At 42.3% G+C, this 14,603-nt stretch overlaps 1 protein-coding gene across 6 annotated transcripts; it reads right to left on the bottom strand.

The window, feature by feature from the left end:
• Positions 1–8,648: 8,648 nt before the first annotated feature.
• On the bottom strand, positions 8,649–12,406 carry LOC139545750 (putative nuclease HARBI1). Of its 6 annotated transcripts, none has more exons than XM_071353861.1 (11): positions 11,633–12,406; positions 11,369–11,545; positions 11,217–11,278; positions 11,048–11,134; positions 10,919–10,960; positions 10,677–10,850; positions 10,562–10,597; positions 9,909–10,463; positions 9,724–9,839; positions 9,516–9,627; positions 8,649–9,421 (listed from the first exon to the last, which is right to left on the bottom strand). In XM_071353861.1, the coding sequence occupies exons 8-11, from the start codon at positions 10,378–10,380 to the stop codon at positions 9,051–9,053; spliced, it is 1,071 nt and encodes a 356-aa protein (XP_071209962.1). In that variant the 5' UTR covers positions 10,381–10,463; positions 10,562–10,597; positions 10,677–10,850; positions 10,919–10,960; positions 11,048–11,134; positions 11,217–11,278; positions 11,369–11,545; positions 11,633–12,406; the 3' UTR covers positions 8,649–9,050. The 6 variants fall into 6 exon arrangements, with proteins under 6 accessions (XP_071209962.1, XP_071209961.1, XP_071209965.1 ...); XM_071353860.1 differs by having other exon boundaries at positions 10,677–10,960; positions 11,633–11,703; positions 12,021–12,406; XM_071353864.1 differs by lacking the exon at positions 9,724–9,839 and having other exon boundaries at positions 11,633–11,703; positions 12,021–12,406.
• Positions 12,407–14,603: the final 2,197 nt, after the last annotated feature.

Genomic DNA, 14,603 nt, shown 5'->3' with positions numbered 1-14,603 from the left:
ATACCCTACATTACTCATCTCATATGTATATACTGTACTCTATACCATCTACTGCATCTTGCCTATGCAGTTCGGGCATCACTCATTCATATATTAATGTACATATTCATATTCATTCCTTTACATTTGTGTGTATAAGGTAGTTGTTGTGAAATTGTTAGGTTATATTACTTGTTAGATATTACTGCATGGTAGGAACTAGAAGCACAAGCATTTCGCTACAGTCGCATTAACATATGCTAACCATGTGTATGTGACAAATAAATTAGATTTCGATTTTTGGGGGGATTTTTTTATCTGTTTCACCTGTCCTCGTTATTATCTCCACCCCCTCCAGGTATCACTTGCCTTCCTTCGACAACGTTTCTGGTGGCCCACAATGGTCCCTGACGTCTCTGCCTTCGTCGCCGCATGCACTGTGTGTGCTCAAAACAAGATTCCACGGCCTCCTGCAGCCACTATGGTCCCTCATTGTCCTTGGTCTCATATATCTCTGGACTTTGTCACTGGGCTCCCTCTGTCTGATGATAACACTGTCATTCTGACGGTATTCGACCGGTTCTCCAAGGCCGCCCATTTCATCCCTCTCCGCAAACTACCTTCTGCCAAGGAGACGGCCCAGCTTATGGTGCAGCATGTCTTCCGGATCCATGGACTCCCGGTAGACATGGTCTCTGATCGAGGTCCTCAGTTCTCGTCTCAGTTCTGGAAGGCATTCTGCACCCTTATTGGGTCGTCGGCCAGCCTGTCATCCAGATTCCATCCCCAAACGAACAGTCAGTCGGAGCGAGCCAACCAAGAGCAGGAGACCACCTTAAAGTGCCTGGTCTCAACCAACCCCACTACCTGGAGCCATCAACTGGTCTGGGTGGAGTATGCCCAGAACACTCTTCCCAGTTCTGCCACGGGACTCTCCCCTTTCGAGTGCTCCATGGGGTATCAGCCTCCACTCTTCCCTGAACAAGAGCAGGAGGTCAGCGTACCCTCTGTCCAGATGTTTGTCCACCGCTGTCGAAATACCTGGAGAAGAGCAAGGCAAGCTACTCTCAAGACCAACTCCAGGTATTGTCAACATGCGGACAGTCGCCCGACCCCAGCTCCCCGCTACCGCATTGGGCAGAGGGTATGGCTGTCCACACGAGACCTGCCCCTTTGGGTAGAGTCCTGCAAACTGTCCCCTTGTTTCATTGGTCCTTTTCCCATCTCTACAGTTCTAAGTTCCACTGCTGCCCGTCTTGTGTTACCCCATACCCTCTGTATTCACCCTACCTTCCATGTGTCTAAGATTAAGCCCGTGTCTCACTGTTCTTTGTCTTCTGTCCCCAGGCCCACCCCCGTCCCCGTGTCATTGATGGCCATCCGGCCTACACGGTAAAACGTCTCCTGAGTGTTTGACCATGGGGCAGGTGTTTCCAGTACCTGGTTGACTGGGAGGGTTACGGCCCGGAGGAGAGGTGCTGGGTTCCCACTAGAGACATTCTGGATCCAGCCCTTATCACCGACTTCCACCGCCGACACCCCGGTCAACCAAGTATGCGCCCAGGTAGAACGCCAGGTGGCGTCCCTAGAGGGGGGTACTGTCACGCCCTGATCTGTTTCACCTGTCCTCGTTATTGTCTCCACCCCCTCCAGGTATCGCTTGTTTTCCCCAGTGTATATATCCCTGTGTTTCCTGTCTCTCTGTGCCAGTTCGTCTTGTATGTTTTCCCGTTCTCCTGCTTTTTGCATTCTCCTTTTTCTAGTCCTCCCGGTTTTGACCCTTGCTTCTATCTGGACTTTGTACCCACCTGCCTGACCATTCTGCCTGCCTTGACCACGAGCCTGTCTTCCACTCTGTACCTCCTGGACTCTGATCTGGTTTTGACCTTTTGCCTATCCACGACCATTCTCAAATCAAATCAAATGTATTTATATAGCCCTTCTTACATCAGCTGATATATCAAAGTGCTGTACAGAAACCCAGCCTAAAACAGCAAGCAATGCAGGTGTAGAAGCACGGTGGCTAGGAAAAACTCCATAGAAAGGCCAAAACCTAGGAAGAAACCTAGAGAGGAACCAGGCTATTAGGGGGTGCTGGGTGGAGATTATAACAGAACATGGCCAAGATGTTCAAATGTTCATAAATGACCAGCATGGTCAAATAATAGTAATCACAATGAACAGGTCAGGGTTCCATAGCTGCAGGCAGAACAGTTGAAACTGGAGTAGCAGCACGGCCATGTGGACTGGGGACAACAAGGAATCATCATGCCAGGTTGTCCTGAGGCATGGTCCTAGGGCTCAGGTCCTCCAAGAGAGAGAATGAAAGAAAGAGAGAAAGAGAGAATTAGAGAGAACATACTTAAATTCACACAGGACACCGGATAAGACAGGATAAATACTACAGATATAACAGACTGACCCTAGCCCCTCGACACATAAGCTACTGCACCATAAACACTGGAGGCTGAGACGGGAAGGGTCAGGAGACACTGTGGCCCCATCCGATGATATCCCCGGACAGGGCCAAACAGGCAGGATATAACCCCACCCACTCTGCCAAAGCACAGCCCCCACACCACTAAAGGGATATCTTCAACCACCAACTTACCATCCTGAGACAAGGCCAAGTATAGCCCACAAAGATCTCCGCCACGGCACAACCCAAGGGGGGGGCACCAACCCAGACAGGAAGACCACGTCAGTCACTCAATCCACTCAAGTGACGCACCTGCATCTGGGTCTCGCCTTTTGCCTTGATACTTTTTGCATGTTCAACTAGCTGGCTAGCTAGATGAATAGCATTTACATCTAACTTAGCCAGCTGATAATTATGAAGTTACATGTTTTCTAAATTGAGCTAGTTATCTTATAATATCTGCATTGCCATTGTTTGGCTGGAAGCAGGTTGAATGTGTACAGGGCATTTTAGTACTGTAGCAGTCAAAGGGCAATAACAAGCTATAGGAAATGAATGAATTCCTGTTTTAGCCTATGATTCTGGAATCTGTGTTTCATCATAAGAAGAACCTGCTATCCACCACCAGTACAAAGAGATGATCAAGGGTGAACAAGCATTAATTGTATTTTGTCTTTGTACTTGATAAGCTTATTGAACTTGGGTGTCAATGAATGTTATTGCTGGTAGCTATGCCAATGTTTTAATGTCTTGTTTAGTTTTGTCTACTTTTCCCCTTTACAGCTTCAGTTGTCTGGAGCCTGGTGTTGTTGTGGCCAAGGACCTTTCACTCAGTTAGAACCAGGTTTCAGCTGCTGTGCAACGCTGAAATCCTTCCTCCCAGAGATGTGCAAGCATCCCCTGGACTGGACACAACCCGGCAAACATATATTTTTGAGAAGATCAGGACTTTTGCAATGAAAAGGCCATGGACATTACGGGCCGGTTTCACAGACAAGGCTTAAGCCTAGTCCCAGACTAAAATGCCTGTTCGAGCTGTCTTAAAACCTGTTTGGGCTGCAGGGGGAGTATTGAGTAGCCAGATAAAAGGTGCCCATTTCAAACGGCCTCGTACTCAATTCTTGCTCGTACAATATGCATATTATTATTACTATTGGATAGAAAACACTATCTAGTTTCTAAAACCGTTTGAATTATTTCTCGGAGTGAAACAGAACTCATTCTGCAGCACATTTCCTGACCAGGAAGTGGAAAGACTGAAATCGATGCTCTGTTCTACCTCCTGCCTATACATGGGCATGATACGTAAGAGTCTACGTGCACTTCATACACCTTCCCCTGGATGTCAAGAGGCGGTGAGAGAAGAAATTTCGTGTTTATCTTGGTCTGAGGTGGAATAAAAGCTCTTTGTATGACGTGACCGTTCATTTTCTGTTTTCTGGAGCGCGCGAAAGGGGACATGGATTTGCCTTCTGTTTAGCTGTCGTTATGGACGACTAATATCTCCGGCTATGATTTTATTTGATACATGTGACCATATCATCGTAAAGTATGTTTTTTCAATATAGTTTCATCAGATTATTGAAAATTTTTCGGGAGTTTTGCCGTGTTCCGTTCTCTTCCGTTTGTTGACATGGAGAGATTCGTGCCACTTGGCAAGTGCGCGTGCTAAATCGAGAGGGAAAATGAACGTTCTAAATCCAAACAATGACTGTTCTTGACAAAGGACACCTTCTACAACATTCTGATGGAAGATCACCAAAAGTAAGAAACATTTTATGATGCTAATTCATACATCTGTCGTGCATGTGAATTAGTCGTGGGCGCCCAACTTTGGGGTACTCAGCTACACCGAAGCTGGATGTCGTAATGAAGTTATTTTTTAGAATTCTAACACTGCGATTTCATTAAGAACTAATGGATCTATCATTTCCTATACAACATGTATTTTTTACTTATGTTTATGAATAGCTATTTGGTCAGAATATGTGTGTCAGAAAACGTGTCAGAAAAATATCGTTGCTGTTTAGACGTTGTGGGAAAAAGATGCTACGTTAGCACAATGTGTAACCACTGATTTCAGCTCTAAATATGCACTTTTTCGAACAAAACATAAGTGTATGTATATCCTGATGTTATAGGACTGTCATCTGATGAAGAAAATCAAGGTTAGTCAAAAATTATATATCTTTTGCTTGTTTGTTACGATCGCTAACTTTTGCTACTGGGAAATTGCTTGTGTTTTTGGCTATTGTGGTAAGCTAATATAACGCTCTATTGTGTTTTCGCTGTAAAACACTTGATAAATCGGAAATATTGTCTGGAATCACAAGATGCCTGTCTTTCAATTGCTGTACACTATGTATTTTTCAGAAATGTTTTATGATGAGTATTTAGTTATTTGGCGTTGGTGTCTGTAATTATTCTGTCTGCTTTCGGTGCAATTTCTGATTGTAGCTGCAATGTAAACTATGATTTATACCTGAAATATGCACATTTTTCTAACAAAACATATGCTATACAATAAATATGTTATCAGACTGTCATCTGATGAAGTTGTTTCTTGGTTAGTGGCTATTTATATCTTTATTTGGACGAATTTGTGATAGCTACTGATGGAGTAAAAAACTGGTGGAGTAAAAAAAGTGGTGTCTTTTGCTAACGTGGTTAGCTAATAGATTTACATATTGTGTCTTCCCTGTAAAACATTTTAAAAATCGGACATGTTGGCTGGATTCACAAGATGTGTACCTTTCATCTGGTGTCTTGGACTTGTTAATGTGTGAAAGTTAAATATTTAAAAAAAATATATTTTGAATTTCGCGCCCTGCACTTTGAGCTGGCTGTTGTCATAAGTGTACCGGTGTCGGGCTGCAGCCATAAGAAGTTAACTCAAAGAGACTTGCACAGACTTATCTTAAAATAGTCGTAGATTTAGCCTGTTCTGGTCAAAACAACTTCTGCTTAGTACTGTTTGTGAGGGAGCATGGACTATTTGGAATATCTAAATGAAGACCAACATGCACTACAGAGGCCAGCCAGACGATTACTTGTGGATAGGAGTAATCCATTAAATTACTTTGATGAAATAGCTTTGAGACCGCTTTCGTATGTACAAAGAAAATGCATTGGAGATAATATCTTTGCTTGAGCTGAGACTTTCCTCTCTGTCTCAAAGAGGAAGGCCTTTACCCAATTCTCTCCAAGTTCTGATCACTTTGAAGTTTTTGGCATCTGGAATCTTTCATCATAAAACTGGTGATTTGTGTGGTGCCAGTGAAGCAACTGTGTGTAATATAGTTCACTAAGTCTGCAGGGCCATTTGTGAACTGAGGAGTCTTTACATCAAGGTCCCTGATGCGGCTGGCCAAGCCAACTATAAAGTACAATTCTATGAATATGGGCACTTCCCAGGAGAGATTGGCTGTATAGATGGATGTCATGTTCCCATCGACTCCTGATTCTGAGGAGTACAGGAACCGTAATAACTGGTTTACCATCAATGTTCAGGGTGTATGACCTCCTAATTTAGAGTTTTCAAACATTGTTGCACGTTGGAAAGGTGCAACTCACGATGCAATGAGGAGAGCAGAGTGTAGTGAACAGGCGCACTTTTTATTCCGGTCCAAAATGACAGCACAAAGTAACATACAATGTGCCCAAACACGGAACATAGACAAAAAGTAATGCGCGTAACAATATCCACAATTCCAAAATACACGTAACACAAACAATCTTACACAAAGACATGATGGGGAACAGAGGAATAAATACATATGGATTGATTGGCGAATGAAAACCAGGTGTGCAGGGAACAAGACAAAACAAATGGATACATGAAAAATGGAGCGGTGATGGCTAAAAAGCCGGTGACGGCGAACGCCGCCCGAACAAGGAGAGGAGCCGACTTCAGAGGAAGTCGTGACAATATGGTAAGAGTAACTTTTTTTTCACTCCATACATAAATCCCACAACAGCTGAGCAGCAAAGATACAACCAAGCCCATATTCGAATAGGGATGGTCGAGCGTATGTTTGGAGTTTGGAAAAATCGATTCCAGTGTTTACCCAATATATTTCGTTTCAAGCCAAGAAGATGCTGCAAGGTGATCATTGCTGCAGCTGTGCTGCACAACTACCTCCTCCAATGGAAGATCAGGATCTAGCAGATGTGCCCATGGCTGAGGAAGGCAATGACCAACGAGGACTTGCACACAGAGTTGCTTTCACATTGCAGCACTTCAACTAGATGAGATGCATTTAAATATGGAATGTATTCATTATGGTTTATTTCTGCTTTGATAATGTTTGTTCTGTACAAAATTCAAATAGTTTGCAGCAAAATTAAATAAGTGACTAAGGCTGGTTTAAAATGTAGTTTGTGGTGATTAAAATACTCTCACACATGAATATCCAAATGACAAAACATTTGTTTTTTACATATATTGTTCACCATGGCTGGTAATCACAATTGTCTGAATACTGTATCTTTTTTGGATCATACCTCGCTCTTCCAACTTCATATCCAATTCAACCTGTAGAATTCTAATTTTAATTTCATATTCTTCCTTCAGATATTTATTTTTATTCTCATGAAATTCCCTGGCTAACTTTTCATGCATGGTCATCTTTTTTGTTCTCTGCTGAAAGGTGGTGGCAGCATCTTCTCTCAGGGATGCCATAGCAGATGTGGAGGGTACACACTCACTGTGCACTGGCTCTTCCAACCTGTTCACATTCCTTTCCTCTGGAAAAAGAACAGTTAGAAGCACAAATAAACTCATATGGTCCTTAGAATGAAAGAATAATAAAGATTGACACAGACAGTGGAATATATTTACCAAAGGAAGTAACCAATATACTTTCTTTGGTTTATGTACCATTTGTGCTCAGTTCTTCATCTGAACTGTCCAAATGGTCATCGTCTGGTATACCATCCAGAGGTTGCTGGTGCTCTATTTTTCCAGACAGGAAGTCACTCAATTCATCAGTCTTGTCTTTTTTTGGTGGTCCACCACCAGTAGTAAATCGCTCTCTTCTGAACTCTGCATTCTCTCTTTTTAAAGCCAGTTTAATGTTCTTCCACAGAGTCTATAAAGGCAGATATCATTCAATATAAGTGATGTCACAAACATATGAATATGAGAAATACTGATAATGAAGATATCTCACCTCAAGTTGTCGTACTCTTCTTGTGGTTACATTTTCATTTGCATTGAATTCACTACAAATTGCAGCCCAACCACTTTTTATTTTATTTTGCTCAGTAGCAGTAGTACGGTTTTTCCTTTCAATAACTGGATGGTTTGACAAAATTTGTTTTAGTAGCATTTTTTCATACTCAAAGTTTTTTGAACTAATTATTTTTGCCTCTGCCATTGTTTGTCTCAAGATTCACACCAGTAATGGTGTATTCTATTCCATTCAGAGTTTTTATGAGCACCATTAGACCAACAGAATGTGCTCATACTTAACCTAATTAGGCTTAACCCAGGTGTTCTCATTTAGGCTTACTTACCTTACTCCAGGGGCCTGTTGCACAAAACTAGGATAAGGGATTAAGCCAGGATATCTTGGTGATCCTGGCTCAATTGATCCGTAATCCGGTTGCACTAAAGATGGATAGGGGGCAGGAGGATATGTTATGGTATAAATTACCATGGAGATTTATTCTGTGGAGCTAGCCTGCTCCAGACCAGGCTAAATTCCAGGATCTATTTAATCTCATCCCTAATGTCAGTCAGCAGTCACCACAAATGGAAACCAATAGTTATTTCACTGCTCACTATACATTGTTATCACATATAACTAGACCCACTGTTATTTAAACGTTTGTGATCATTAATTTCAATGATTTTGGATAAAAAATGATTTTTAGATGATGTTGCTATCATTAGATAATTTACAGTTTCCCATAGACTATAAGGCTATATATAAAATGATAGAATATTAGGGCCACAGAGGGGAAAAAAACACAAGTCATAATATTGTAACCAGTTGTTTTAAAGGAGGACAGTTGTTAAAATGACAGATGTGGGGCATTTCGTGAAATTGTACTTCAGTATGGTTTCATAAACAAAGACATGCTGATGTGCCAGAATATTAAGTATCACATTGTCATAAGTATCAAAACTGTAAAAACAATATGTAGCTTTTCTGCAGAAAGAACCAGCCTCATAAATTTATGACTTTATCCTTTTTCTTCAGTGTGGCCCTAGTACTCTGTCATATAAACAAATACACATTCCATATGAATATAAAAACACAATGTGTAACATTATGTTCCTTTATTGAATAAGGACAAAACAAAGCAGGTAAACCATCAGCTCCTTTCGAAACTGAAGTCACAGTGACTCTACAAGATGGAAAGCACAGAATCCAAGCATATTATACAAAATGATACATACACATTCAAAGGTCTGTATATAACACACCCTGCATGTCTGCACACTAAAATAAATGCAGGACAAATCCATACACATCAACTGAACAGACAAATGAATGGATGCAGTAGCCTCCCTGCAGCCTTGTATTACACACAGTATACCGCACAAACATCATAAGAGGCCAAATTCGTCAAAAAACGAACCCAAAAAAACCCAAATTCCTCTGCCACCGCAGGACATATTTAACCAAAATTGAAAGCACACATACTAACTAAAATAATTCAACACATATTGGTCCCTCAGCAGCCGACCACTGTCGTCATCAGGGAAGATTGCCGGATTGTCCCAGTCCATGGCTGGTGGCACTCTGGGGGCCCTCTCCTTCCTCAGGCAGGCCACATTGTGGAGGACAGCACAAGCCACAGTAATATCACATGCCCTAACAGGGCTGACCCTTAATTTGTGAAGGCAGTGAAAGCGTGCCTTCAGGAGGCCAAAGGTCATTTCAACTCTGGCCCTGGTCCTGGCATGGGCATGGTTGTAGGCCTGCTGTGCTTCCTGGGGGTCTGTGAAAGGTGTCAGGAGAAAAGGCTGGCAGCCATACCCCCTGTCTCCCAGCAACACACCAGAGAATTCACCTGTCAACACAAAATCTCATCATTACTACCTCATAAACACAGTGATATTCTTGACACAGCCATGATGGTTATAAATAGGGGTTGTGTGGCTTACCTTGTGATAGGCACTGATAGATTTCAGAGGCCCGAAAGATTCTGGAGTCATGGACTGAGCCAGGCCATTTTGCCACAACATTGCTGATCACACAGTCAGCATTGCAGACCATCTGAAATCATAAGATGAGGAATATTACACCAATCAATGCACATCACTGGCAATGCAGAGTGTTCGTCAATGGACAATATCAAAAAGTTATGTTCACCTGAACATTAATGCTGTGAAAGGATTTCCTATTCACAAAATCGGCCTCATGGGCACCTGAGGGGGCTTTTATCCTTATGTGTGTGCAGTCCACTGCACCAATGACATTGGGGAAACCTGTCACACAAAGTAATGAGTATCCTACTATGTGTTAACAGTTGTCCTGTAATTTGTAGATCCTCTTACCTGCAATCCTATAGAACTCCTCTTTGATGTCACAGAGTCTTCTGTGGCCAGGGAAGGAGATGAAGACATCTGCTAATGCTTTGATAGCCAGACACACACTCCTTATTGTGCGGCAAATTGTGGCCTTGTTCAGCTGTTCTGCATCCCCCACTGAGTACAGGAAGGCTCCACTAGCAAAAAAGCGCAAGGCCACACAAACCATTTGCTCCACACTCAGTGCATGGCTCCGTGCAGTGCGGTGCTTAATCCTGGGACCCAGTAGTCTGCATAGATACCTGATGCCATCTGCAGAAAACCTGTATCTTTCATATAGATGGTCATCAGGGAAGGCCAGTGGGTCCAACCGGTCCCTGAAGACCCTTTCTCGCCTGAAGGCTCTCCTCAGCACAAGTGCTTCTTCATCCACCACATCTCGCACGAATGGGCATGCCATTGTCAGAGCAGAAAGGAACACACAATTTTGGGCCTTCATATAGGCTAGTGGCCACACCTGGTGCTGGGGGGGTGGGCAAAAGAGGGCGATGCCTTATAACGATGACTTGGTTGTACTGATTGCTGGGAAAATAAAAAAAACCTTAGAAAGATGCCACCGTCCTGTGTGCTCACAATAAGAGCTCATATGTCATGGCTCACTTGACTTTACGAGAATATACCTAATTTTTATTTTGAGCTGTGTCATCTTCTTGGAGCTGGGGGAGGAAAGAAAAATAATGATTAATACATTTGTGTTACAGTTAGCATACAGTGTACATTGAAGGCATATCTCACCTCCCTCTCAAGTTTTTTTATTTCAAGGTCCAGTTTCCTAATTGTCCTCTTTTTTATTTCGGACTCCAGTGCAAGATTTTCCATCTTTTTCTTCTTGTACTGAATGTCTATGTCTGCCAGTTCTATTTGGCGCCGGAGGTGGTTGCCATACAACTTTCTGATAGCTTGTGAGCTCTGTGAACACAATACAATTAGCGCAGCTGGAATTTGGCAGGATGTGGTGTCCTTTTATTAATACGCACTATGTTGCCAGGCTGGTTTTCCCACTGTATAGCATCTGGGTCCTGTAAAAGAAATTAGATTTTTTGATTTTGATGAGGACTCCTCACCATTGTAGAGTAAATAGTACTTTCACAGTCTTAACATGATACCTCATGCCTTCTGGAATCCAGAGAGATGGTCTCCTCCTCATCATCGTCTCCATCATGTGCTGTTGCTGCTGCACTGGGGCCTTCACCCTATCACATTTAATCGGATTCATATTGAAGCTAGTAGACAAGACATGCCAGGCCTACAGTATGCCTTTGATGGAGTACTCACTGGATCAGCATCGTCTGGTGCTTGTGCTGGTGGCTCTAACAGGAACACAGTGCTGCCAGACACTGCAAGGCAATAGGTAAACCAAAGTCAGACAGTCCAAATTGATTCAATATGAATGTGGTTGTATCCCATGTAGAGATGGAAGGACATACCTTGAATGAAGCGGGTGGCATCTTGGGAGGAACCTATGCTCGTCTCTTTCCCCCCAGGGATCCCCTCTAAGACGGGCCTGCCTTTATTTAGCTCCAAGGCCATGTCCTCTGCTGGGGTAAGGTCAGCCTTTGGTGACCCACCACCCGTGCCTTGTCTGTGGGTATTCTTTTTCACTGCTAAAACAGTACAGACAATGTGTGAGCAGGCACCTTCTGGGTACAATATATGCTTGTGCTTTGTTAAATATTAGTCAGGGACCATACCATTCTGCAGAATGTTCTTGTATTTGATTTTGACCTGCTGCCATGTCCGTTTTGGCCCGTTCATGTTTAATCTACACACACACACACACACACACACACACACACACACACACACACACACACACATTTAATGGAGTCACACTGCAAAAAATTACTTGGTATTTTTGTCTTGTTTTCAGTAAAAATATCAAAAAATGTATCATAGCTTTATACAGTGTGATGGAGTTACTTTACACAATTTCACTCATATCTGCAGTGCATTTCAATTAAAAATTTAACCGTTTCATAATTACAGTACAACTGCATTTTTGGAGATGTGAATTAAATATTTGAATTGTAATTGTGATGTTTCAGCGGAGCGGTGAGTGTGTAATTGTGCACTACTTACGCATTCAGGCGGTCTGCAATACTTTGCCACGCTTTTTCTCTTTGCTTTATCACTGTGGCGGTGTTGCCTTTCTTCTTAATTATATCTTTTACCTCCTCGTATGCCTCCATGAGGATTTGTGCTTCCGACGGGGAAAAGTACGCGGCTCTAGTTGCCATGGTAAATCAGTTAATCTGTGATCTGTGGCGGGGTCTATTTGAGTGAGCCGTGAGCGCGCACCTATCCAGGATTGGTTTCACCTGGCTTAATGAATCCGTGTCTGCTCATCCTGGCTTGGTCTTTGTGCAACCAATTAAGCCTGGACGCACATGTTTTGGCTTCATTGAGCTCAGCTGAGTCATTTATCCCGGATGTCTTAATTCTACTTTTGTGCAACAGGCCCCAGGACTCCATAGTCTCTGACTAACTAAGCCAAATTTAAGCCAAATGCATGAAAGCTACTTAAATGTCCTAGTTTAACTAGTACACATTAAGGCCTACTCCTGGCTTAATCTAAGTCCTGTCTGTGAAACCGGCCCTACATGTCCTGCTCCAAAGTCTAGATTCCTTTGTTTATATCTTTAACGATTATCCTCCTCTTCTGACGAGGAGTAAGAAGGATCAGACCAAAATGCAGCGTGGTAAGTGTCCATGTTAACTTTATTAACTGAACACGGGAAAAAGACAAAAATAACAAAGTGAATGACTACAAAAATCAAAACAGTCCTGAATGGTGAAACAAACACAAAAACAGGAAACAACTACTCACAAACACAGGTGGGAACAGGCTACCTAAGTATGATTCTCAATCAGAGACAACGATTGACAGCTGCCTCTGATTGGGAACCATACTAGGCCAAACACAGAAATACAACACATAGAACAATACATAGAAAATAGAACATAGAATGCCCACCCCAACTCACGCCCTGACCAAACCAAAATAAAGACATAAAAAAGGAACTAAGGTCAGAACGTGACAATATCATAACATGACCTAAACCAAAGTCACAAAAAGGATCTCATGATATAGTCCTAGGTCATAGTTTTTACCTAAGCCTTTATGTGTTTACATTTGTCCCTAATTGTAGGCTACTACCCTTAACACAGGAAGTTAATCAAGTATTTTAATCTTGAAATCTTTTATCGTTTTTTCAAGTACTACCTCCCTGCTTTAGCACATGGCCACAGTTATGCCTTTCTTTAAGAGATTGGTGAGTCTAAGGCTTTAGAGGCTGTGAACAATGCTGAACGATGTTAATTAAATAGGCATCAACAAAGAGCAGCACTCTAGCTGTTCAGTGGGCAAGGTTATCTTTATACAACAATAGGCAATTCAATGGTTTGCCTAATGGGGGAACTTGGTGAGATAATGTTCAGCTAGTCCATTTAGGCAATTTGGTAACAGTGTTCCTTTACTAAATATATGTCTCCCAAAGATGAATGTAGAGCAAGTGTGAAAATTGCAGCAAAATGTTTGAATGCCTTTTTCTCCTAAATGGGATTTGTCACGTTCCTGACCTGTTTTCTGTTGTTTTTGTATGTGTTTAGTTGGTCAGGGCGTGAGTTGGGGTGGGCATTCTATGTTATGTGTTCTATGTTATGTGTCTATGTTGGGTCAAATGTGTTGCCTGATATGGTTCTCAATTAGAGGCAGGTGTTTGACGTTTCCTCTGATTGAGAACCATATTAAGGTAGGCTGTTCTCAGTGTTTGTTTGTGGGTGATTGTTGCTGTGTCTGTGTTTGTTACACCACACGGTACTGTTTCTTTTTTTTCCTGTTCGTGCGTTCTTCGTTATATGTAGTTCACAAGTTCAGGTCTGTTTAAAGTCGTTTGTTGTTTTGTAAATTATCGAGTGTCTTTCGTGTCAGTATTCGTCTTGTCTATTAAATCATCATGTATTTATCACCCGCTGTGTCTTGGTCCACTCTCTCCCCGAAAGACGAACGTTACAGAATCACCCACCAACGAAGGATCAAGCAGCGGGTTAACCTCTTTGGGCTCAAGGGGCAGTATTGAGTAGCCAGATAAAAGGTGCCCATTTCAAAAAGGCCTCGTACTCAATTCTTGCTCGTACAATATGCATATTATTATTACTATTAGATAGAAAACACTCTCTAGTTTCTAAAACCGTTTGAATTATTTCTCTGAGTGAAACAGAACTCATTCTGCAGCACTTTTCCTGTCAGGGAGTGAGATTTCAGAAATCCAGGTCCCTGTTCTGAGATCAGTTTATAAGTCCCCATGCAAGCTATGAGGGTACATGCACTGCATACGCCTTCCTCTAGATGTCAGTAAGCGGTGAGACTTTGAATGGAGTCGATTGCGCAATCTAGGACCTTATATTAGACCGTGGAACAGGAAGTACCGTTCTTTTCAACAGTGCGCTTGACGCATGAAGACATCAGAATGGCGTCCTGCAAACGCTTTCCTTTTAGTATTTCTATATCTCCGGTCATGTTTTTATTCGTTATAGGTGTTAAAGACATCATAAGGTAGTTAATTTAAACCGACTTATAGCAGTTTATAGCAGTTTATTGCGATTTTCTGGGATTTCTTTGCCATGCGCTTTCACGAGTTGGACACCACTCCAGTTGGCGGC

The sequence above is a fragment of the Salvelinus alpinus genome, chromosome 19, assembly GCF_045679555.1.
Source record: "Salvelinus alpinus chromosome 19, SLU_Salpinus.1, whole genome shotgun sequence".
In the NCBI taxonomy this organism is placed as follows: domain Eukaryota; kingdom Metazoa; phylum Chordata; class Actinopteri; order Salmoniformes; family Salmonidae; genus Salvelinus; species Salvelinus alpinus.
The sequence above is the reverse complement of the archived record's forward strand: the minus strand, read 5'-3'. Positions and strand labels throughout refer to the sequence as shown.

Coding starts and splice junctions, on each gene's coding strand:
- LOC139545750 (XM_071353859.1), bottom strand. CDS start 10,380: ATGAAGGCCCAAAATTGTGTGTTCCTTTCTGCTCTGACAATGGCATGC. Junction 9,840..9,908: donor GGAGTTCTATAGGATTGCAG/GTAAGAGGATCT, acceptor TTTGTGTGACAG/GTTTCCCCAATGTCATTGGT. Junction 9,422..9,515: donor CTATCAGTGCCTATCACAAG/GTAAGCCACACA, acceptor TTGTGTTGACAG/GTGAATTCTCTGGTGTGTTG.